Source organism: Ictalurus furcatus, chromosome 6 (genome assembly GCF_023375685.1).
Source record: "Ictalurus furcatus strain D&B chromosome 6, Billie_1.0, whole genome shotgun sequence".
NCBI lineage: Eukaryota > Metazoa > Chordata > Actinopteri > Siluriformes > Ictaluridae > Ictalurus > Ictalurus furcatus.
The window spans coordinates 17,712,092-17,736,149 of NC_071260.1; the positions used below are offsets into that span (position 1 = coordinate 17,712,092).

The following is a 24,058-nucleotide window of genomic DNA, read 5'->3' on the forward strand; positions in this document are numbered from 1 at the left end:
AACAAATCACAGGATCTAGTTGGGATTTCTGAGTGTCATAGAGATGAAATAAACCACACATTTCTACGCTCCTCATACCTGAACAGTGAAAGTTCTTCCACCAACACGGTCTCTGGCTTCCAACACCACAGGGTTTAAACCACACTCAACCAACAGTTTAGCTGCACTTAAACCTGTAGAGACAAAACACAGGAATCAGAGTTACGTTAAAACAAGTAAATGGAGCTTTCAGAATTATCATTGGTTTCTTTCAAATTATAACAAAACACAGTGTTTTATCACAGCATTAAGTATTGAGTTAATTTACTGCAATCCAGTGTGTTATATATATATATATATATATATATATATATATATATATATATATATATATATATAAAAAATTCTATTCTAGATATTCTATATATATATATATATATATAGAATTCTATTTCACTGCACCTTGTGGTTTCTGTTACTCACTGCCTTTAGACATATTATTTTACTTGTGTTTACTTTTAATCATCGTATTTTAATTAGATATTACAGATCTTACTCGCGCTCCCACTCTGTTTCAGCGCGTCTACACTGCGCGTGATCAGCAACGCAGCCTCGTTACTAACACACCACTTCCGTTATAATAAACGACAGAATTTACACTGCAAGCTCGCAAATACAACATATAATGACAATAAACTTAAATTAAACCTTTTAAGCACCTTGCACCAGTTTCTCCTGCCCCTTACACACAGTGGAGCATTTTGGATATAAACATAAGTTTGTCCTCACGCATCAGTTTAATTTCCACGGTGTTTAAAATGCAGCCTGCCTTAGAGGACTTGGAGGTTACACACTTTCTTCCTCAGTCACGTGACGATTTTGCCTCTGTCTGATGGTGACTGAGGTCACCTTGGGAATAAAAGGTAAGACTGACAGAAAGTAAACTGAACAAAATAATTATCGGTGACTCTGGGTGTTTGCTAATGCTAGCGTGCGAATGACGTCATGCGCTGTCGTGGCTTATACTTCTGGCTAGTAAAAAAAACCCGCTAGTGTAATATTTGAGATGATCTTACCTTTCTAAAATCCACACACTAGACGGTAGTGCAGAGTACATAGTGTAAGTGTATATTACTTCATTTGGGACACAACTTTAGTATTTACTCTCCGAAGTGTGTTTTCAGAACAGAAGTAACGTAATGAGTAAATCTCCCCCGTGCCATGTGCAGACCAACTAATCGATAATGAGATTCGTTGACAACGATTTTCATAATTAATTATTATCGATTTTTATCGATTAGTTGTTGCAGCTATAATATATGTGTCAGTATGTGCAACAAGACTAGTTTCTTGATGTTAAAAAGGAACACATTCACACTGTATTAATTTTAGGATAAATCATGACACTAGCACGATGCTAAATGGCACTACAGAGGTTGTCAGGGACATTAAACATCACGCCGAACAGGAAAAAAAAACTTTGCGGATAAAGTCAGTGCTCCACAGTGCGACCATTTCACTCACATTTGCGACTGAAGAGTACTTTTTGCGACTGTGAATAAATATTTATTCGCATCGGTGTGAGTGACCTGTTCGGAGTTGTATAATACAATCGGAATAAAAACTACAGAAAGTTCAAAATGCATCTACGCCATGCAACAGTTACTTTCACACTGCTTTTCATCACCTCAGTCAACCGAACAAGTGTGGAAATACTGCAGAGAAGCCATTATGATGACGAGTAACACTGAACATCATCTGCTTCTCTCAACTTCCCAATCTCACAACCGCCATCTTTTATTGATCACACACTATGTTCCTAAATTCTGTCATAATTGACAAGCTCAAGTTCTCTCATGCCTACTTGTGTGTTATATTGTGGCACATTAACGCTACCATCTCTTAAATTAAAAAAAACACCCACTAAACTTAAACTGTGGTCCTAAATCTCGTAAAAGAAACTGTTTTGCGTCTCTCCTCCTATAAACACTGTTATTGCCTTTTCTACATACGCCTGAATTGTCATCATTTAGTTGCATATTGTTATATTTGATGCATATTTTCATTTGGTTGATGGCATTTTTACTTATCCTATATTTTGGGTACAATTTTATTTATTATTTATATTTTGCTTCTATGAGATGATGCACTTTAAGGACCAGTCTAATTTGATGCAAAGATTTGTACATTAGGAGGAATGTAGCACAACATGGAGGTGAAAGCAGCGGTCTGTTTATTTAAATGTGAAAGTGCAATAAAAATATGTTGTCCCTAAAATCAATGAAGAATCGTGATAAATAATCGAGATCTCAATATTTATCAAAATAATCAGGATTATCATTTTGGCCATAATTGTGCAGCCTTATGTTGACGTACATGCGGGATTTTAAATGTGAAAACCATGTGTACAACGTGAAGACACTCCCATCTGTGTGATATACATGCGTAAATAAATACTAATCTTGTTGCAGTCCAGATACACGTTATATCCTCATCCCGTGTGAATCCATCATAATCACTACAGACATCCTGGAACATTGCAGGAGTTAGGTCGGTGCGATGATTCCTCTACACAGACACAGCCTTCCTTTTCTTACAGGGGAAGTGAAATCTCTACTTCTGTGAGAAACTGCATTTGGTCTTAGGAAAGCTATACCCAAACCAAAGAACACTAACACACACATCTATATTTAGAGGGGCTTGGTGATTGAGAGACTGTACATGCGGTCATGAAAATTCTCCTTAATACCAATGAAATTTCAGCTCTCAACCTATTAGACCTTATAATTAAGTTTCTAACATCTGAAACGAGTAAAACCGAGTATTTTGCATGCAAAGAAAAACCAAGACCAGGCACAACCAGTTTGTCAGACAGCAGCCTGTCTTAAATAATAGCTGACATATTATTTGTATATATAGCAAATTTTAAAATGCAACAAAGTCAGACATATAAAAAGATTCTCAGACTCTTTTATGGTTAATGTCCTCTGCAGACAAGACCACATATAACAGGTTGGGGGGGATACAGAACCAGGGAGACATGCAGCAGAGCACGTAAGCAGTCAGTCAAACCACAATCTAGGAGAAGAAAAAAAACAACACCACACACACAGCAGTTTAAATGTTTAAATGGAAGAGGCTAAAGCACACAAATTGTAGGCCTACAGACAAACCAGGCCCCTTTCTCAACACTCTTGACATCTACAGTATATATTTAACACCAGGGACACAGTGTCAGTAAATTATGCTGTTATAGTGTGATATAAACATCTCTATGGATTGTGGAATATTTATTTAAAAAAAAAAAAAAAAAAAAAAAAAAAGACTACTTTATCATATCTCCACAGAACACCACACCCATTAGTGTGGATTTATGACAAGCATATGATAAGTGAGGTAGGACAGTGCTCATAAAATATGTTGCTGCTCTGAGTACACTCACCCAGTTAGCGAGGGGGACCATACAGCCTTAAACATAACCTTATTTGGCATCAAGATCTCTGTTGGGAACTTGATTCATGAAAGTTTTTACGACTGACAATTTAGTCAGGTGCCTTGAATGGCTCCTATAAAAATAGTCTCATCCTTTCAGCTTGGTCTCCCTCTGGATTGAATTCAATAAACCACAGTTCAATATCAGGCCCACAGTGTTACACCATCTATACACACAAGTACAAATATTAATTTGTAATAGTCTAATAGAAATAGTCACTCAAGCATGCAATCAAACGATTCAATTCAGTCTTTGTTTTGAGCAGGGGAAAAAAAAAAAAAAGTTCTTTGCTTTGCCCTGTTCTCCCATCAATCAGGGGAAGCCCACATGTGTGCAAATGCACCAGGACCGTTCATCATACCACTGGGTCTTGCAGTTGGACTTTTACCAGGATATATATTGCTTTTAGCATAGTTGCAATTGCAATGCTTGCTCCCCAATCCAACTAATGTGATGTAGCCCTGTTCCTTTCATCTGCTGGAGCAGTAGTGGAGCTTTAACATCACTTTGAAACCCAGTTGACCAAGTTGATTTTTGTTTTGTTATTTATTTGTTTATGTCCAAGTCATTTAGAACAATGGCAGTGTGATAAATCTGGAAATCTATACTTTTAAAAAAAATAATTTAGTTAGAGTTACAGTGCAAAAAAGAACAGAAGAAAATAAATACAATATGACATTTTTGTGTTATAAAATAGCAATATTGACCCCAGAAATAGTCATTTATTGGAAGCAGAACAACCCAAAAGCATGATGAAATTGCACTACCCAGCACAACTGAACAATGCATAACATTTTCATCTGCGTGACCGACTGGATGGTGCAGATCAATTTACATGTGCTATTCACTGGACAGCCAAAATTGGGTGGATCAAATTGGTCCGCACTGTGTAGTTGTGATGGGTAGCGCAGGGCTTGCTTGCTTTTGGCATGTTCCACTTCCCATAGTAATTCCTAATTATTCAATTGTGCTGAATTATTCAATGTTGGACTCGAATTGGCACACATCGTATGTCATTTCAGATTTGTCCAGATATGTCTCTCTCCCATACACACTCTCTCTCTCGCTCTCTCATTCTGTCTCTCCTTTAGTCCCTCCCTCCTGTTCTCAGTTCAAGACTTAATGCTCACCCAGCTACACCTGAGGCAGACACTGACCTAACTGTGGTGACTTTTATTCAATAATTGGATGGATCAGAAAGCTTGTGGCTCTTAAATCAAGCAAATATCCCATCCTTGATCCAGGTCACATGCGTACACACGAGAAAGAAGCAAGAAAAGGTGACAAACACACAGTAAGCTAAAATACGCAACTGACTAGAGGAACAGCAGCCTATAACACAGTAAATCATTTATCAGGAACTCTATCAAACATCATAAAGTCTGTTACATTGGGTTTAGTGAATCAGGCATGGTCTCACAACGGTCAAATCACAAGACTCTAAACAAAATAACCTGTCTGAAAATCCTAGCCTTTTTCATTTGTACATTTTCAATCAACTTGAGCCAAGTACGCCAATATAAATAAGTTGGGACCTGTGGGCCAAATGTATTATTATTTTTGCTGCTTCACTGGTACATGAAAATTTGCAAATGTAAAAAAATAAATCCTTCAGTCTTAAATCAGCAAGAACCAAACATGCTCTTGTAGTAAGCTTAAACAAGCATCTGGATTTATTCTTTTTAGTGTCAATACAGCAGGCCATTTGCTGTAAAACAAGAGTGCAGAGGAACCATCCATAGTTTCCATGGCAACTGCAAATGTAAGGATGTGGTTGCTTGGTGAGGGTAAACACGAGAATGGTCTGACTGCCTCTCACTATTCATCAAGAACAAAAGGTGACACAGGCAACTCCAAGATATCAAAACAAACGTAAACTCTGAATGTCACAGTAATCTGTTTTGCATCATGCTTATTTTACAAGTCTTCACTGATGAGTAAATCCTTTCCAACAGCAGTTCACTTCTCTCACACCATTAAAAAAATAAATAAAAAGATGCTCACTGTTTTGAGCTCAGATTCAGACATTAACCACCATAGACATTAACGACCACAACCATCTCTTAGTGGAAAAAAAAGGTCAATTGCAAATGAACGCTTCTTGGTATTTAAAGTCCAATTCAAACTTAATTACTTCAATTGATCTCTCAGATGAAATCTAATATTAAAGTCCAAACACAATCTACTTTATGTGCTAGCTTCTGCCTTAATTGAGAAATCCTATTATCAGAAAACGGCTGCCAGGAAAACAGACTGGATGTGACAGGGACCACCTTTTGGTATCTAGATCTTCTACTATTTAAATGCTATAGCAAGTTACCTTTGGCTAACCCACCCTCAATACTATGCATATTTCTTCTATCAATCATCTTATGTAATGTATATAATAGTTTGATATGTGCAATGCCTCACATATTTTTCCAATTTGAAAAGTCCTGTATGCTTAGAAGAAACAGTACACCATTCACGACTAAAGTAACTTAACACAAGGAAATACCTAGAAAAAGGGTGTACTGGGTGCTGCTAGCTAATACAAACAGTCAAAAACTTCCTCAAAGATCTCTCGAAAAAAATCCAGTCAAAAACCCAATTATTGCAAAGAATACACAAAGCTTTCTCCCTGAATGTGAATGCTAACAAACAATAAGCAATGGGGATGTTTATGAAGTGGTGTACCTTATTTCCAGTCTAGTGAAAAATATTGCACTTCAGTATTGCTGCCAAACTCCAACATATTGTGCATCTGAAAAGGCAATGACCCAGAAGCAGATCAGAGAAAGAGGAGGGCTACGAAACACAGGGACGGTTGTTGCCCTGTCAGAGGACAGTACAGCATTGTCTGAAGTTGCATAATGAGGCCAGTCAAGCTGGATTCAGGCACTTCTCTACTCCTGTTAAATACATGCTCAGAAGGCAATAGCATAGAGCATAGATCATTAAGACATCCAGAAGAAAACATTTAAGTATACAATCTCCACTGAAAAGTATTGGGACAGCAAGGCCAATTCATTTGTTTTTGCTATACACTGAAGACAAAGATGAGACAATAGAGGTGTTAAACAATTTAGAACATGGCACCTTTGGTGGCAGACCACCCAATTTTTAGGCAAGCAAAAGTACAGAACAGATAAGTACATTAAAGCAAATATCACTTAATATTTGGTTGCATTCTTCTTTGTGATGCTTTTCCAGGTTTGTACCACAGCTTCTTAAAGTTGTTAAGTTATTTTGGGCGGATTCTCCCTTCAGTCTCCTCTTCAGAAGGTAAAATGCATGCTCAATTGGGTTAAGGTCTGGTGATTGACTTGGCCAGTCTAAAACCTTCCACTTTTACCCCCCTGATCAAGTTCTTTGTTGTGTTGGCAGTGTGTTTGCATCATTGTCTTGCTGCATAATGAAGTACCTCCCAATAAGATTTGATTAATTTCTCTTTAAACTGTTAGAGAATGTGTCTGTAGTGTTGTGAATTAATTCTGCTGCTAACATTATGAGTTACTGTACATCAATAAAGAATAGTGAGCCTGTTTCAAAAGCAACCATGCAAGCCCAAGCCATGATACTACCTCCACCATGTTTCACAGATGAGCTTGGATGTTTTGGTTCATGAGCAGATACGTTCTTTCTACACACTTTGGCCTTTCCATCACTTTGGTAGAGGTTAATCTTGGGTGGCAACATGTATTTCTTTGCCAATCCCATTCTGGCTTTCTGAATCTTACTGCTGATGAGTAGTTTGCATCTTGTGGCATGCCCTCTATATTTCTGCTCTCAAAGTCTTCTTTGAAGGGTGGATTGTGATACCTTCATAGCTGCCCTGTGGAACTTGCTGGTAATGACTCATTTTTGGGCTTTTCTTGCTGTTTTTCTTGGCTGACCTGTTCGATGTCTGGTTGTTAGTAAAACAGTGATTTCTTTCTTTTTCAGGACATTTCAAGTTGTTGTATTGGCTATACCCAATGCTTGTGCAATGACTCTGATTTTCCCTCTTTTCTCAACTTCAACAAGGCTTGCTTTTCTCCCATAGACAGCCCTCTGGTCTTCATGTTGGTTTACACCTAACAGTCATGTGATCCAATATTTCTGATCACTTGAAAAATGGGTGGGTTCAAACAAAAGGGTACCATGTTCCAAGTTGTTCAACACATCTACATGTAAATATCAGGAAATAAAAGCTGAAATTCTGATCCATCATCTCATTTATCTCAAAACCAAATGTCTTCAGTATAACCAATGAATTGGCCTTGCTGTTCCAGTACATTCAGAGGGGACTGTATATTCAACAGTCCCTTGTTTCCCATGCCCCTGTTATTGTATTGTATGTCTTGGCTTTTGTCACATAAATTGAAGAGAAGACTGCCAGTTGAATGTTCCACTGCCACTTAGAAATGCTTAGATGTTAAATAATGAATCCCAGTTGATTCCTCACTGTTTACAGACAAAAACTAAACAATATAAATCAACATTTGGTGTTGTGCTCACTGAGAAATGCACAGCTGTGTCCTTTGCATTGCAAACATATTTTGGTGTTGGGCCATTCTGATTACATTCATGTGGAAAAGTAAATATTGATTAGGAACCTCATCATACACTTGACAACACTGTCTGAGCCCACCTTTGTGTTTAATGTTTGTTCAGCTTTTTAAAAATCGTATTGCTAATGTTACTGACTACAGTGAAAGAACACAAAATCCAAGAGACCTTACTGTGGCTCCAAATGTCTGTTGTGTATAAAGCATTTTTAGTGGACTTGCGCAATATCTGAAGTTTGGAACAAAGGCCATGTCTGAATCTCCTTCATGCTGGTTAATATTATATTCAAGTCATTGCATCATTCTGTGTGAAAAATTTCACAGACTCTCCTCAAGCCACATACAACGTAAGTAAATATGTGACCTGTATCAGAAAATAAGAAGTGAAAGTTCTGGTAGCTGAGGAGATTTCCCCCCAATACAATGTAAAGTGCGTTGAGTGCCTAGAACAGCGCTATGTAAATCTAAGGAATTGTTATTTTTATTATTATTATTATTTTTATCATCATCATCATCATCATCATCATCATCATCATCATCCACCCATGAGCCCTTAATATATGATACAAGTATGCTTAAGGAAGATATGGAAATTAATGCAAGTTTTATGCAGAAGTTGGTCTATAAGCCAAGGGTGATGATGTCCAATAAGCAGTGCTTAGATTAGAGAGTTCCTTGTTCATTTCTTATTGAGGTAAGACACATTTTTATCTGAGGATAAGATGACTCCTGTCTGGTCCAAGTAACACCATTGGGCAATGGACTTTGAAACAGAAGTGCCTGCCCTTAGAAGTAAAACCTATTCTCCAGGACAATGGAACAGCCATGCTGGTCCACAAACATGAACCGGTGCTGTGGCTGCATGGCTTAAACTACATCTTCATGAACCTGATCACCTCTCTCCGGTCTGGATCTGGACAAAAATGCTGTTCTTTTTTCCCTAACTGCTTGAACCCTAGTGCATTGGGGGACCCATAACAGATAAACTATAGGTGATCATCAGCCTGAGAGAACCTCGCAGACACAAGAATGTACTGTAGCATCCTCACACTCCTCTGATCAGGGACAAGGATGAAGACTAGGTATTGGGCATCCATGCAGCATCCACTAGAGGTAAATCCAAAGTCTAGAGGGTGGAGTTAGAGCTGTACCTGGTCCAACTACTGCTATAACCCCAACTCACAAGTCACTCTACCCCATAGAATAACACACTTACCAAAAACACACTGAGCGGTCTCCTCCCCCAACACTTTTGGTTCAACACTGCCCAGTTAGGAGGAGCTGGATCAAGTCTTACTCCATGACTAGACAATATTGAGCCACTTGAGCCACTTGGGCTATAAGGATGGCTCTGTTGAGAAGTAGAAGGATTTTCATGGTCTCAACTCCTGGATCAGTTGAGCCATTTATTATGGCAAAACAGCGATTTACTCAAAGAGTAAATCTTACTGTTATTTTCATGCTTCTTGTTGGGGTTGTCACTGTTAGGGGATGTCCAAGTCAGACACAGGGTCCTTGATATGGTTAATTCCTAGGCAGTGAACATGTAGCTAGCACACAGCTGGGGGCCCATAGCGGTCTAAGAAAAGTGCTTGTAATATAGAAGAAAACACTCATCGAGGTAGAAAAGAATGTGAGGAATCTACCCCCAACTATAAAGCACAGGACTGTGGTTATTTGTAGTCAGAAGCTGCTAAGTGTATAGCACTAGATCATGTTTACATAGTCAGACATGCACACAAGTGAAAAAGGAGAAAGTAATTGAAACCGCTATGACCACTATGGCATTTACTGCAAATATGGTATCATACATCACTACTTATTTTAGTGGAACATCTCAGCACGAGCGCGCACACTCACACGTGGAGAGAAACATAGAACCATAGAACCATCCATCCATCTGTTATATTGCACATCTTCACATATTGCATAATACATGGGCATAATTTATACTGAGTGTGTTGGGGACTAAATATTCAATTGTCTGATATGTACCCACCACATATTGAATTTTTTTTTGGTTTTTAATCTTTACAATAATAGCTCATGGCAGAAACTGATCCAAACACTTTCTAAGGATATTCATGCTATTAGTTATTCGGGAGAGAAATTTCTCCCTTATAATATTGTTTGAATCACACACTCGGTGCATTTACATGGACAACAATAATCCAACATTAACCCGATTAAGACAATACTCTGATTAAGAAACTACCCTGTAAACAGCAATTTTTAATGACCTTAATCCGATTAAGGTCATACTCGAAGTAAACGCAAAGTGAATTAAGACATGTGGCATATTCCTGTTTTAGTTGCATTATCGACATGTATTACAGACATGTACACACCTTAATCACATTATTAACGTCGTGTGGGAGTTTTCACCGCATTTTGCGACAGGACACATACACAAACACATGGCAGTGCTCAACCGTTTTACGGCAAACAAGAGAACACGGCTGTGTCCCAAACTATGTAGTCACCTACCACACAGTAAGCGAAACACATGCATATAGTAGGCGAAATACATGTGTCTCAGCTACTATACAGCAGTTAAGTACGCGGTTTGGGACGCAGCCCACGGCTTCAAGCAGTCGTCTATTTGCACGTACAGCATGACAAATAATTAACAGCACTTCAAGTGTTTGTAAAAACTTTAAACACACCCAAAATTGTATATGGTACCAAAACAAAGACGAACTGTAGGTTGATATGTGAAATTCTGGAGGGAACGTTGGATGGCGTGGCGTGGGGATGTAATGAAGTGTGCTGTTAATCGAACTATGTTCTATAACATGTAAAACAGGAACATGAAAGGAGTATTCTAAAAACGACTCATGTAAACACCTTATATCATAATATTGACTTACTCAGAGTAAGGTCAATAATTAGATTACGGCTGTCCATGTGAACATAGTCACTGTGATATAATCTTTGAATCATGACTTTATTTATATAAAACTATAATCATGATATTATGCCATATATGTCAATTTAAAGTGCGAGGCTTTATACCATGTAGGTATGTAGTTTAATCAGCCTATGGGCTTGCTCTCTTTTGGTTTACTTTTTTATTTGGGTTTATAGATCCCAGAGAGAAAAAAAGATGCAAGTGCTGTAAACCACAGCAACTACATTAAATGTTTCTACCCCCTCATTAATCTTGTCCCGAGCACTTCAAAATAAAATTACACCCATGCATGCATAATCATACAATGTTACACAGTGCCAAAGGGACTTTGCCAGTAATGAAGTCAGTAGATGGAACAGAGAGCTGTGCAGACTTATTACTCTCAATCTTGTGTAACCAAGAGTGACCAAGAAGCCCTCAAACACACATTCCACATCTTTGCCTGTCTCTGTGAGCTGTTGTCCCCCCCCTTCTTTTTTGCCTGGCAGCTCTCCAGAAGCAGAATACCATTATCCTGGCAAGCACAGGATACATAACAGGACACACAAGGGTCAATTGATTAAATGTGGAATTCCAAGCAATCATGCTTCATTCTCAAATGCTTTATTCTCACAGAGTCAGCTCAGTTTCTGTGAGTTGGTATTGCATATGGCTCAATTTTTAGAGGCTTGATTTTGGTATTGCAACATAAATGGAGACATGACAAAAGGTCATACCCATTAGCAAGTACAATTATGGTATTTATGACAAAAGCTTGTGCAGGTACAAAGATGAGCCTGAAACAGACACACTGCAATAAGCAGTATGGTTCGGCAATGTGTATTCATCACATTAATGTGTCAAATACTGATTGTAAATAGAAGGCTTAGGTCAGAGTGCTTTAGGATTATAAGAAGGTTGCTACACTCTGGGTTTATAGAGGTGCCTCTTCAGAAACCGTGAATGATGAAAACATGTATGTGATGTCTTGCATGCCTCCAGCTCAAATACAGTGAGGGGAAATAAGTATTCAGACTTCTTTAGTTTTGTTATTTAAAGGGGACCTATTGTGCAAAATTCACTTTTGCATGGAGTTTGAACATAAATGTGTGTCGGCAGAGCGTGCACACAACCATCCTATACTAGTAAAAATCCACCCACTCCTTTTTAATTTACATAAACAGCGTCTCAAAATGAGTCGTTCGCGTTTTCTATGCAACAATATTGTCACATTGGAACAGGCTCCGCCCACGACTGGTGACAGACCCTGAGTGAGCTGCACACAGACCGCCATGTTCTCCGTGTTGGAGCAGCTATAGTGAGAAGAAGAATGTCTCTGCTTCATAAGCGTTGTAAGTGTTCTGTTGTTGTCTGTAAGAATGAACATAAGAGTCTTTATATACTCCCGGCATCAGAACCACTGAAGACGCAGTGGAGAGGTTTTATTTTTGAAGGAAATATGCCCCAAACAATAGCTAAGTGTGTATGTTTGTTTGGGTCATTTTACCCCTGACTGCTTTGTGAAAGAGGATCAATACAAAGCAGGATTTGCTGAAAACTTGATTCTCAAGGATGGATCAATACCAATTGAAACGTGCCTAATTTTGTTTTAAAGGTCTCATACAACAGATGTACATGCATCCAAGGTCAAAAAGCACTTTAATGTGCTAATAATTTAAACTGCAGCATTACCTCCCCCGAGTGTCAAAAACGACTCATTCAATGATCCGTTCTTAAGGATTCATTCTAAACTCCTCCTTTCAGACAGCATAATCTGCTCTGATTGGACAGATGTCCCAGTATGTTGTGATTGGTCTACCGCTGTCAGCGAGCAGCCAATGAAGACCAGAGGCGGGGCTTTTTGTTACAAACCTATGTACGTTTGTACAGGAAGTAAGTCTGAAATTACTAACGACTCATTTCAGCTGTTCAGAATCGGTTCCTTCTTTTGGGAGTCAATAACTCTGTTTGTTGTGCACTTTGATTTCTGAAACTTTGTGCAGACTTTTTACATTCACAAACAGCTCTAAAACACACTCCATGAAAGGCAATATTTGAAAAAAAATATAAATAGATGCACTTTAAATGTCCATCCTCCAGATTCAGTTACTTCCACCTCTGTATTTCCCTGAGAGTATGGTGTTCTTGGGATCATATATGCAACCCCTCTTTCTCCAGACATGATGAGCTGAATAATTGCCAAAAAGTTCTATTTATGTTTCATCTTTTGCTCCAAAAGTGTTATGATTTGTCTGAAAGATTCTGAAAATTTTAGATGTGTATCACTGTCCTTCTTTTTAAGCAGCCTTTTTGTACTACCTCCCTTTGGCAAGATAACAGCTCAGAGTCTTCTCCTATAATGCCTGATGAGGTTGGGGAATACATGGCAAGGGATCCAAGACCATTCCTCCATACAGAATCTCTCCAGATCCTTCAATTTTCGAGGTCCACGCTGGTGGACTGTCCTCTTCAGTTCACTCCACAGGTTTTCTTTTTTTTTTTTTTTTTAAATCCATTTTATTTCTCACATAAGCACAACACTAAAGCTGGGAACATCAACAGAGCCAAACAAGACAGGGGTGGAGAATTCAGTCATAATGCAAGTTATATGATGCACAAAAACACAGTCAAACAGCAGGCAGTAAAGCCACTTTGGCGTCGTACCAATTGTCACCCAACAGGATCGTCACTCGATTGGTAGATGCTTCAGAACTTACAACTTTATGCCCTACATAGCTCGCTTCCTAGTTCCACTCGGACATGACGCACCGAGCAGCAGAAATTAGAAATCACAACACTTTCTCTGCAAACTTCCAATATTTTTAAGCTCATTTTAAACCTCAAAGCCAATCAAAACACAGCGTTGAATAGTACCTAAACACAGTGTAAACTGAACCTTTTTGATGTACATTCAAAATAAAGCAAATAGATTTTTATAGCTGTGAGAATTACAACATACTAATGATTTCCTCTTATACAACAGGATTATAATATAGAACAAAAATAAAAAAGGCTCAAGATGGAGGAATGATAAATGAAGGAGAGAAAGGAATAATGTCAGCCTGCATTACATCAACAAATTGGTTCCATTACAATAACAAAAGCAGAGATGTGAACAAGGGAAGGACTGGGGAAATGAAATGAGAAAAGTTGTGATGGGTACAAGGGTTTGGAAGGAGGAGTCTAATCTTCATCGGATGAGTCTCTATAGAAGTTGTAAGCCATAAAGAAGACGTCAGGTCGAGGAGGGACAGGGGAACGGCCCGGACTCACAATCTCAAAGCCCAGGAAACTAAACGTACGCACCAACTTAGCACGATCGTCTCTGTTCTTGTAAAAGCAAACGTACACGCTGGTGACCTTTAAATGTTCTTCAGCAAACTCCAGCAGAGATGCAAAGTTCTCCTTGCTGCCCTCTGGAAGTGGCTCGCGAGGAATCTCGATGCAAAGGGCGTCACCGCGAACAACCGCCTCCCAACTAATCACACGAGAGACAGTGGGCCGGCTGAGGAAGTGCAGCGTCGCTGGGCGACCACCACCAGCAGGACGTTCAATCACACTTAACTTCCTGTCCGTGTAGAGTGGCCGAGCTGAGGGAGAATGATCCCGTATGCCATTCCCTCGCCCACCTGGGATCTTCAGGGGTGGGAGAGGGGCATCAGGAACACCACAGAGGCCCGGGACCAGGAGTACTACTACAGCTCAGAGACAGATTGCTAATCATGTCAGAAATATTATTACAATTTAAAGCATCCATTTTTGTTTAACACTGAGGCTTTCCTTCTTTTTCACGGGCGAAACAATGACTGTTGAGTATCCGCTGGAGGTTGGATTTGACCATCCAGCCTCGGAGGGGTTCACGGCGGCCTGACTGTCTCTCAGCTCTGGGACTGAAGAAAACTCACCCCACAGGTTTTCTATGGGTTTCAAGTCAGGGGACTGGGATGGCCATGGCAGGACATGATTTTGTGGTCAGTAAACCATTTTTGTGTTGATTTTGATGTACGTTTTGGATCGTTGTCCTGCTGGAAGATCCAACCATGGCCCAGTTTAAGCTTTCTGGCAGAGGCAGTCAGGTTTTCATTTAATATCTGTTGAAATTTGATAGAGTCTATGAAGCCATGTATCCTAACAAAACGTTCAGGTCCTCTGGCAGAAAAACAGCCACAAAACATTAGAGAGTCACCACCATATGGGTATGAGGTACTTTTCCATATGGCTACTACTCTGTGTGCACCGAAACCACTTCTGGTGTTTATTGCCAAAAATCTCCATTTTGGTTTCGTCTGACCATAGAACCCGATCCCATTTGAAGTTCCAGTAGTGTCTGGCAAACTGAAGTTGCTCGAGTTTTTTTTGGATGAGAGTAGAGGCTTTTTTCTTGAAACCCTTCCAAACAACTTGTGCCAAAGCAGTGCCAATAACTGTTTTATACACCTATATTTAACAATGTTAATGATTTTAAAAAACAATTTTTTTTGATAAACCTGTGTAGTGTGCAATTGTTTGATATCCATGAGAGCAGAGTATATTTGTGATTTTTTTTTTTTAAATAATAAAGAATTTTTCTCCCCACAGCCTTCTTTACCAAGGGTGCCTATATTAATGGAGGGCACTGTGTGTGGTTATATATAAACACTCCTACACACACACACACACACACACACTTAGTGGCTGTCGTATCAGGTGTGCTTGAGACAACACCAGTTTGCATATTTGTGCTGTTGTGAGCGCCTATTCAGGGGGTTTAAAGTCATTATAAGTTGTATTTTCAGTTGAATTTGGGGAAACCACTTGAACCATGCATTGTGTTGAACTATTTCAGTTGCTTTTGTTTGATTTGTTCATTGCAAACAGCTGAAAGGCTGTAAATTGACAAACCTGATTTGCAAATGGGGGTTGAATAATTTTGACTGCACTGTATATACAGTTGAAGATTAAACAATAAATAAATAAAATCACCTGGTCTTTTTCAAGTCTTCAACTGTCCAGTTTCTGTGAGTCTGTGCTCATAAAAGCTTCAGATTCTTGTTCTTGACTGATAGGAGTGGAACCTGATGTGGTCTTCTGCTGTTGTAGCCCATCCACCTCAAGGTTCGATGTTTTGTGCATGCCGAGATGCTTTTCTGCTCACCATGGGTGTAATGATTGAGTTACTATATCCTTCCTGCCAGCTCGAACCAGTCTGGCCATTTTCCTCTGACCTCTCTCATCACTAAGACATTTCCACCCACAGAACTGCTGCTCAAAGCTTTTTGTACCATTCTGTGTAAACTCTATTTCACTGTTGTATGTGAAATTCCCCGCAAATCAGCAGTTTCTGAAACCAGCCCATCTCGTACCAACATCCAAGTCACAGATCACACTTTTCTTCATTCTGTTTGATGTGAAGATGTGACTCAAGCTCTTGACCTGTACCTGCATGATTTTTTGCATCACGCTGCTGCCACATTATATTCATAATTAGCTTTTGGTGCATATGAAAAATCGAATGACGACATTATGAGGATTTAGTGTCATGATGTTTATTAAAGAAAACCAACATGTTCTGTCATTATATTTACAGATGTGCATTCTACCTTTATTATAGATACTTTTATCACATACACAAATAGGATCCTGTTGAAGTCTCTGAAACTAAGCACTTTAGTTTGGCAGTATAGTTTGTACAATGTACATGTACAGCATATCTATGCTTATTTATTAATTTACCTGTGTGTGTGTGTGTGTGTGTGTGTGTGTGTGCGCGTGTGTGGCTAGATAGATAGATAGAGAGATATATAATTTTTAGTAAAGAGATTTTATACATGTCTTTATTCCATAGCATGATGTGAAGATAGTGCTACAAGAGCAAATAACATGATTATTCACCCAAATGTGCTTTAATTTTAGGTAGATTACTCAATCTCAGGAAAATCTCAGTTTGTTAAAATTGGTCAATCAGTAATAATTAAGAGGTTTGTGTTTGAAGTATAAATTCAGTATAAAGTATAGCATTTGTGAGTAACATGGCTACAGCATGATAAGCTTAAGCAAATGCTTATCAGATACTTCACTTTAATCGGTGTAAATCAGTTCAATATAATATCTCACATCAGAATAAACATTTGATTTTTAACGCTAGTTGAACTAAATATCTGGTGTAGTTACAGTACACAACTTTTCACCAGATAAGAGAAATTATATCTGCACAGGGAAACAGCCTTGCCCCAAGTTTATCAACAGGAGATATGACCCTGTTTATCCAGGAATCTTTTAGCACACAGATTTCACTATGACTTTGCTCTGTCTTGCTGAACTCTTATGCCTCCTTCACATTCCTGATTTACACTGTGGGAACTGGCCATCAATTTTAAACAGAATGAATGGAATTTCCTCTTTACAGCAAAGAGGCCACGACCCCCATATCACTGTACTGGAACTCAAACACAGTTCACTATAATCCATTATTCTTCTAAACATTAATCAATACCTGTTTACGCTATAGGACACAATTCATAAGCCATGTAAGCTATTTAAAGAGGGGTGAAAAAAAACTTTTATTGCTAGATGCTTGAACCTCAAGGACTGATATGTCCCGAACACATCTTAGCTTTTTGCACTCCTCTGATGTCATGCATCTTTGTCATCATCAGATTTAGTCTGCAAGCAAAGCATATACAACTTCTCCCACTAACTTGATTTATCTGATGTAGGATGCAATATAATTCTTGGAAAGAAAAAACTAAACAAAAAAAGTGAAATCAATTTTACACATAGCCTTTAAGCTGTGGTTAATAAAGCTTACACTTTTATTTGCCTGCTGTGTCTTGTCTAACAGGCTGCAGTCTCAGTAACTGGGACTATAAAATTGTGGACTATAATAAAAGTTGCTCAAGTTTAACTAATTAGCATGCACTCGATTATCGCGATTATGCTGTACGTGACGGGCCAGTGTCATTGATGTGAAAAATCTATTACATAACTCACAGGTCAGTCTGTCAAACTGTCAAAGATCAGGCTATAAAACCTGGTGTGTTTGCAGTGACAGTTTTACCCAGATCACATTAACAGTGCGTTATCTGCATATAGCCAGATCCATAAGTATTTGGACAGGGGCTCCATTTTTGTTTTTTTGCCTCTGTACACCACCACAATGGATCTGAAATGAAGCATTCAAGATGCGATTGGAATCTAGACTTCCAGCTTTAATTCAAGGGGTTTAACAAAAATATTGCAGTAAACATTTAGGAATTATTGCCATTTCTTTTACAGAGTCCCTCCATTTTCACAGACTCAAAAGTAACTGGACAACTGACTGATAAGCAGTTTCATGTCCAGTGTGGCCCGTTTCCTCATTATTTCATGACAAATTAAGGAGATAAAAAGGTCTGGAGTTGATTCCAAGTATTGAATTTGTATTTGGTAGCTGTTCATGGGAACTCTCAATATGCAGTACAAAGAGGTGATGCAAGTGAAGGAGGCCATCATTAGGCTGAATAAAACAACACAGATCTATCAGAAAGACAGGAGAAACTTTAGGAATTGCTAAATCAACTATTTGGTACAGTTTTAAAATGAAGGAATGCACTGGTGAGCTCAGTGACACCAAAAGGTCTGGAAGATCATGGAAGACTAAACTTAACTAAACTAAAGTGGACAATCACAGAATTCTTTCCTTGGTGAAGAAAACACTTCATAACATCCAGCCAAGTCAATAACACTGTGGAGGAGGTAGGCATATCAATGTCAAAGTCTGCAATAAAGAGACGCCTTCTTGAATGTAAATACATGGTTTACTTCAAGATGCGAATCACTGGTAACTCTCAAGAACAGAAAGGCCAGATTAGACTGCTTATAAAAAGCCTGAACAGTTCTGATGCAAGTTGTACTACAATGATATAAAGAGAAAAATATGGAGAAGGAAAGGAAAGGCTTGTGTTCCAAAACATACCACGTCATCTGTCAAACATGTGGAGGAAGTGTTATGGCATGGGCGTGCACTGTATGGCTGCCAATGGAACTGGGACACTTGTTTATTAATGATGTGACTGCAGATAGAAGTAGCAGGATGAATTCTGAAGTTTATAGAGCTATGATTTCTGCTCAGGTTCAGTCAGGTTTTCATGCTGCAAACCTGATAGGACGGCGCTTCACATTACAGATGGATAATGACCCAGAACCCCAAAAGCAACCCAAGAGCTTCTCAAGGCAAAGAAGTTAAATGTTCTTGAATGGCAGAGTCAGTCACCTGACCTCAACCCAATTGAGCATGCTTTTCACTCGCTGAAGACAAAACCGAAGGCAGAAGGACCAACAAACCATCAGCAACTGAAGGCGACAGCAGTAAAAGTCCTGGCAAAGCATCTCGAGGGAGGAAAGTCAGCATTTGGTGATGTCCATGGGTTCCAGACTTCAGGATGTCATTGACGGCAAAGGATTTGCATCCAAGTATTAAAAATAATCCTAATAATTATGATTATATTAGTTTGTCCAATTACATTTGAGCCTGTGAAAATGGCTGTTATCATTAAAGTGCACCCATTATAGTTTCTCAAATATTACCGTTCATGTAGTGTGTTATATAGCTGTTTGTGAATGTAAAAATGTCTGCAAAGTTTCAAAAATCAAAGTGCACGATGAGTGAAGTTATTGACTCCCAAAAGAAGGAAGCGATTCTGAACAGTTGAAATGAGTCGTTAGTAATTCCAGACTTACTTCCTGCACAAACCTACATAGGTTTGTAACAAAAAGCCCACCTCTGGTCATCATCAGCTGCTCGCGAACAGACAGAGCTGAAATTCGTTATTGTAGTGGGCATTTCCTTTTCGACACACGCTGACAGCGGTAGACCAATCACAAGAAACAGAGAGCATACTCTGCTTTGATTGGTCAGATGTCCCAGTCTGTTGTGATTGGTCTACCGCTGTCAGCGAGCAACCAATGAAGACCAGAGGCGGGGGTTTTTTTGTTACAAACCTATGTAAGAAGTAAGTCTGGAATTACTAACGGCTCGTTTCAACTGTTCAGAATTAGTTCCTTCTTCTACAAACACAATCATGAAAATCGTCTCACTGTCCAAATATTTACAGACATGCCTGTATTCCTGTGCACGTACCAACCCAACCAAGGGAAATTTGCTCCACATATAGACTAGGTTTACTCATTACTTGTCTCGTCTTTACTTACCTAATCTTGTTTTACGTCATGGCTCCATATAAAATAGCGGCGACCAAAATAAATGGCCCAACACCCACATATCTGAGAACCAAATAGACCATCAAAATGCAAAAACCCAGATAATCAGACCGAACCGGTGAGACAGCTTGCTGAGATCTAATTATTCTTGCATGCAAACAGACACACAAGTTGTGAGGACCTTCCACTGACATTATTATTAATGCCATTCCTTCCAGCTAACTCTCACTGCAACCTTAACACAGTAACCAAAAGGAAACCGGTCACTTTTTAAATTAAAAGCTGCAGCTTGTGTACTTAAAAATCGTGGAGACCAACCAAATGTCCCCACAGGGTCCAAATGGTCGGATACTCCTAACCCTGTGGGGACATTTGATCAACACCAAGATAGAAAAACAGCATTCATTTTCTCTCTCTCTCTCTCTCTCTCTCTCTCACACACACACACACACACACACACACACACACACACACACACACTATAGGAGTTGCATATGTAATATCCTGCAGAAAGAGCATTTGTATGCGTTTCTTGCGTGTGCTTGTGGATGCAGCACCTGTACACTGCAGTATAACAGGTAGACTCACGGAACAGGAAGCGAACTCTGCTCACGTAGGAGCCATGAACCAATTACAACTTTTATCTCGTGTAGTAGATAAATAAATCCCTAGTAGTTTAAATGGCTTTATCAAACACCGCTGCACACATGTAAACCTGGCAACAGTACAGCATGCCTGGTTAATACTGATGCAGTAAGCCCGTTAGCCTGTAAGGTGCTAAAGTCCCTCCCTGTGGAAAGCGTCTCGTTATCGTGTATAGCAGCGATGATAATAACAATACCTTTCTAACATTACCTTTCTAACATGACACTTCTCAATAAGGCGCAGCTCGAACTTTGTCAAAGGTCACTATGAGGTTTCATTAAGTTTTTTTTTAATTTGGCGGTGTGTTTGTGACACTCACCTGAAATGCCGCCCCCAATCACTATCACGTCGTACGTGTTGGCTGCCATGCTGATGTAGTGCGCTGTCCGCTCTCTTCCTCTCTCTATCTCTGTCAGGAGGAAACAGCGAAGCTCGCGGCCGCAATAAAGCACCAGAGCCACCGCGAGACGGTCACAGCCCCGCCCACACGACACGCGCCCCGCCCACAACACGCCCCCTGCGAAGCTTCTACAATTATTCTTTTAATAATTAACACCGTACAGCCAGAATCATGGTCTCGCGATTCTTTTACCTAGACGTTCATTTTTACAATAGTTTTAAAATATTACAAGTATTCTAAGAATATGTTTTATTTTTCACCTTTTCATTTAACATGCTATGTAAACTTTGTATAGCTATTTCTGTGGTATAACATTTATGTGTTGTATAACATTTCTGTGGCAACTTCTCTGGCCTACACTTTACTGTGCCTACACCACCTTTATTTTCTTATATGTGCATCCTAATATTTTTATCTGGTTTGTAAGGTGTCTAAGAAAATGATATATCTTCTAAATCTCGAGTATTCTTGATTCCCATTTATTCACCTACACTGAGGTAGAAAACAATCTTATGCAAACATGCCATAGAATAACTCTTAGAATAGAGTTATTAACTCATAACTCTTAACTCTTAGAATAGGGTTTTGTCAAAGGATGTCTAGATGGTTAATGGTTAATGGTTCAAAGCAGGGGTTCTCAAACCATTTTGTAGCCAAGGTAGAGATTTATTCAAATATTAGTTTTATTATTCAAATGTGTACAATCTGTGCAATTATTAGAAGCGTAGAGCTTTTGTTCCTGAACCTTCCACTGACAGAACAAATTAGATCCAAGTTCACATTTATGCTTATTTGTTTTTCAGTTATGAAGGTTTGGATTAAGCCTATTCAAATCAAAGTGACCAATCAAACTAGTTAATAAATATGTGAACTTTATAATAAATACAACTTTGTTAGTTATGGCTTGTAATTTCCACCACTGTATCAAAAAAATAACAAACAAACGGTTATGCTTCATGGCCCCTGGAGATCCCAAGACCGCACTTTAGGAACCACTGTTCAAAAAAGGATTCTACTTGGAACCTTTTCTGAAAGGAAAAACACTTTAAGGGCCACACCAGAGCAACTAATCAAATAACCTTGTGTATATGAAATAATAGATTTTAATAGAATCTAAAAAATAGAACCTGTATATGTCTAAGCAATTGAGGATAAAAGGTCTCGCTCAAGATACTGTTATCTGGAAATTTTCGGATTTTAACTCGCCACCTTCTGGTCAATAGCTCAAAATCAAAGTAGGTGTATCCTTATTTCAAATAACTACTAAAATTACTTTCAGAGCAAAGTCCCAAAACATCCTGTCTGAATCTCATCTGTATCAACATTAGTGATCAGTAATCAGTAATAATTACCTTCTGTCAAGCTATTCACTGAATTATATGCATAATCATCAAAGCATAGAATATTTGTTAAGGAAGAATACAACACAGCAATATAGTTTCTTTGCATGATTGTCAAATTTCATCCACCGTATTGTAAGTGTCACGTTCTAAATAACCTCGCTTTTCGTGTGAAAGTGGAAGCATTTGCCCTCTTGTGGTTGGATTTGCTCTATGTGCTGTGTCCATAAGGGTTCTCTCTGGAAATCAACTCTGGCTGCGAAAGTCTGTATAAAATGTGAAAATAAATTCTCTTTTCTATATCTATAAAGTCTATATACTACATTTTTACTTCATCAAATTATCCTCTGATGACACGCCAGAAAGATAAGAAAAAATATTACGTCATCAAGGTTAGTGCTGTTTCCAATAGAAGATCAACAGGGAAATGTGCACAGGTATGGATTTATCCAGTTGAAAACATCCAGTTGATACTGTGTGCAATAATTATGCACTGGGTCTATAGCTTCTATAATGAACATACTTTAGATAATCCAAATCCATAGCTGATCTCATTTAGGTGAGTAAGCCAGTAAAACTCCATGCTAGCACATCTCTGTATCCTGGAAGACGTCCCATAGAGAGAAGGCCCTCACCCAGATACAGAGTTAAGAATAGCAGTATGCAGTTAGTCTTCCTGTGGGCCATCCTCTGTTGGGCCATGGCCACATATCTTTACTGAGGTGTCTGTTTGAGTCTCATCATACATACTCAGCAAGGAATGTAAAGCCTAATACCTAAAGGCATATAATGTGCTACAAGGAGCCCAAAATGAAGTGACCAAGCTCCCATTCCAGAGGTTCAGTTGATGGAAAGGCATTTTTGCTGTGCATTTTTCAGTACATCCAGTAGAGTGAGCTCTTGCAGCAATCATTTTATCAGCATCAGACACAAGTAGTATGTTTTAATGGCTATTAACTTTTAATGGCTATTTAACTTTTAATGGCTATTGGCTTTTCTAATATAAAAAATCTATAGTACACATTAGCATGTTTGCCTCACACCTCCAAGGTGGAGGGTTCGATTCCCGCCGTGGCCCCGTGTGTGTGGAGTTTGCATGTTTTCCCTGTGCTTCGGGGGTTTCCTCCGGGTACTCCGGTTTCCTCCCCCAATCCAAAGACATGCATGGTAGGCTGAATGGCATGTCCAAAAGTGTCCGTAGTGTATGAATGGGTGTGTGAATGTGTGTGTGTGATTGTGCCCTGTGAGGGATTGGCACCCTGTCCAGGGTGTCCCCCGCCTTGTGCCCGATGCTCCCTGGGATAGGCTCCAGGTTCCCCGCGACCCAGTAAGGATAAGAGATATAGAAAATGGAGGGATGGATGGATTATTAATAAAACATTATAAGTAACATTATGTGTAATAAATAGCAGATTGATGATCGCATGATCGCACAATAATCCGAATTTAAAGATGGCCCAGTCTCAGTCTCTGTAATAAAAATGGCTGCTCATATTAGCTTGAGTTTAATAAAGTCAAAATACATTAAGAGCTTTGCCTATTATTGAGGATCTAAATGATCTTGCAGTCTTTGGTGGATTGAATGGTTGCAAAGGATTTTTTATT

At 39.0% G+C, this 24,058-nt stretch overlaps 2 protein-coding genes and 1 pseudogene across 4 annotated transcripts in view; all 3 read right to left on the reverse strand.

The window, feature by feature from the left end:
- The window catches only part of mao (monoamine oxidase), a 39,998-nt gene extending 18,717 nt beyond the window's left edge, over positions 1-21,281 (reverse strand). The window contains exons 1-2 of the mRNA XM_053626813.1: positions 21,033-21,281; positions 79-173 (exon numbers count right to left, since the gene is read on the reverse strand). Coding sequence (XP_053482788.1) covers positions 79-173; positions 21,033-21,081 — 144 coding nt within the window. The 5' untranslated portion in view covers positions 21,082-21,281. The remainder of the gene's footprint in view (positions 1-78; positions 174-21,032) is intronic.
- LOC128608780 (ornithine decarboxylase antizyme 2-like) lies at positions 12,927-14,792 on the reverse strand (annotated as a pseudogene).
- A 2,699-nt stretch (positions 21,282-23,980) lies between the features above and the next one.
- The window catches only part of ndp (norrin cystine knot growth factor NDP), a 10,870-nt gene continuing 10,792 nt past the window's right edge, over positions 23,981-24,058 (reverse strand). For all 3 annotated transcript variants that reach the window (XM_053626818.1, XM_053626819.1, XM_053626817.1), the window contains exon 4: positions 23,981-24,058. This exon is cut by the window's right edge and continues 1,564 nt beyond it. The gene's annotated coding sequence lies outside the window, so the exon portion shown is untranslated.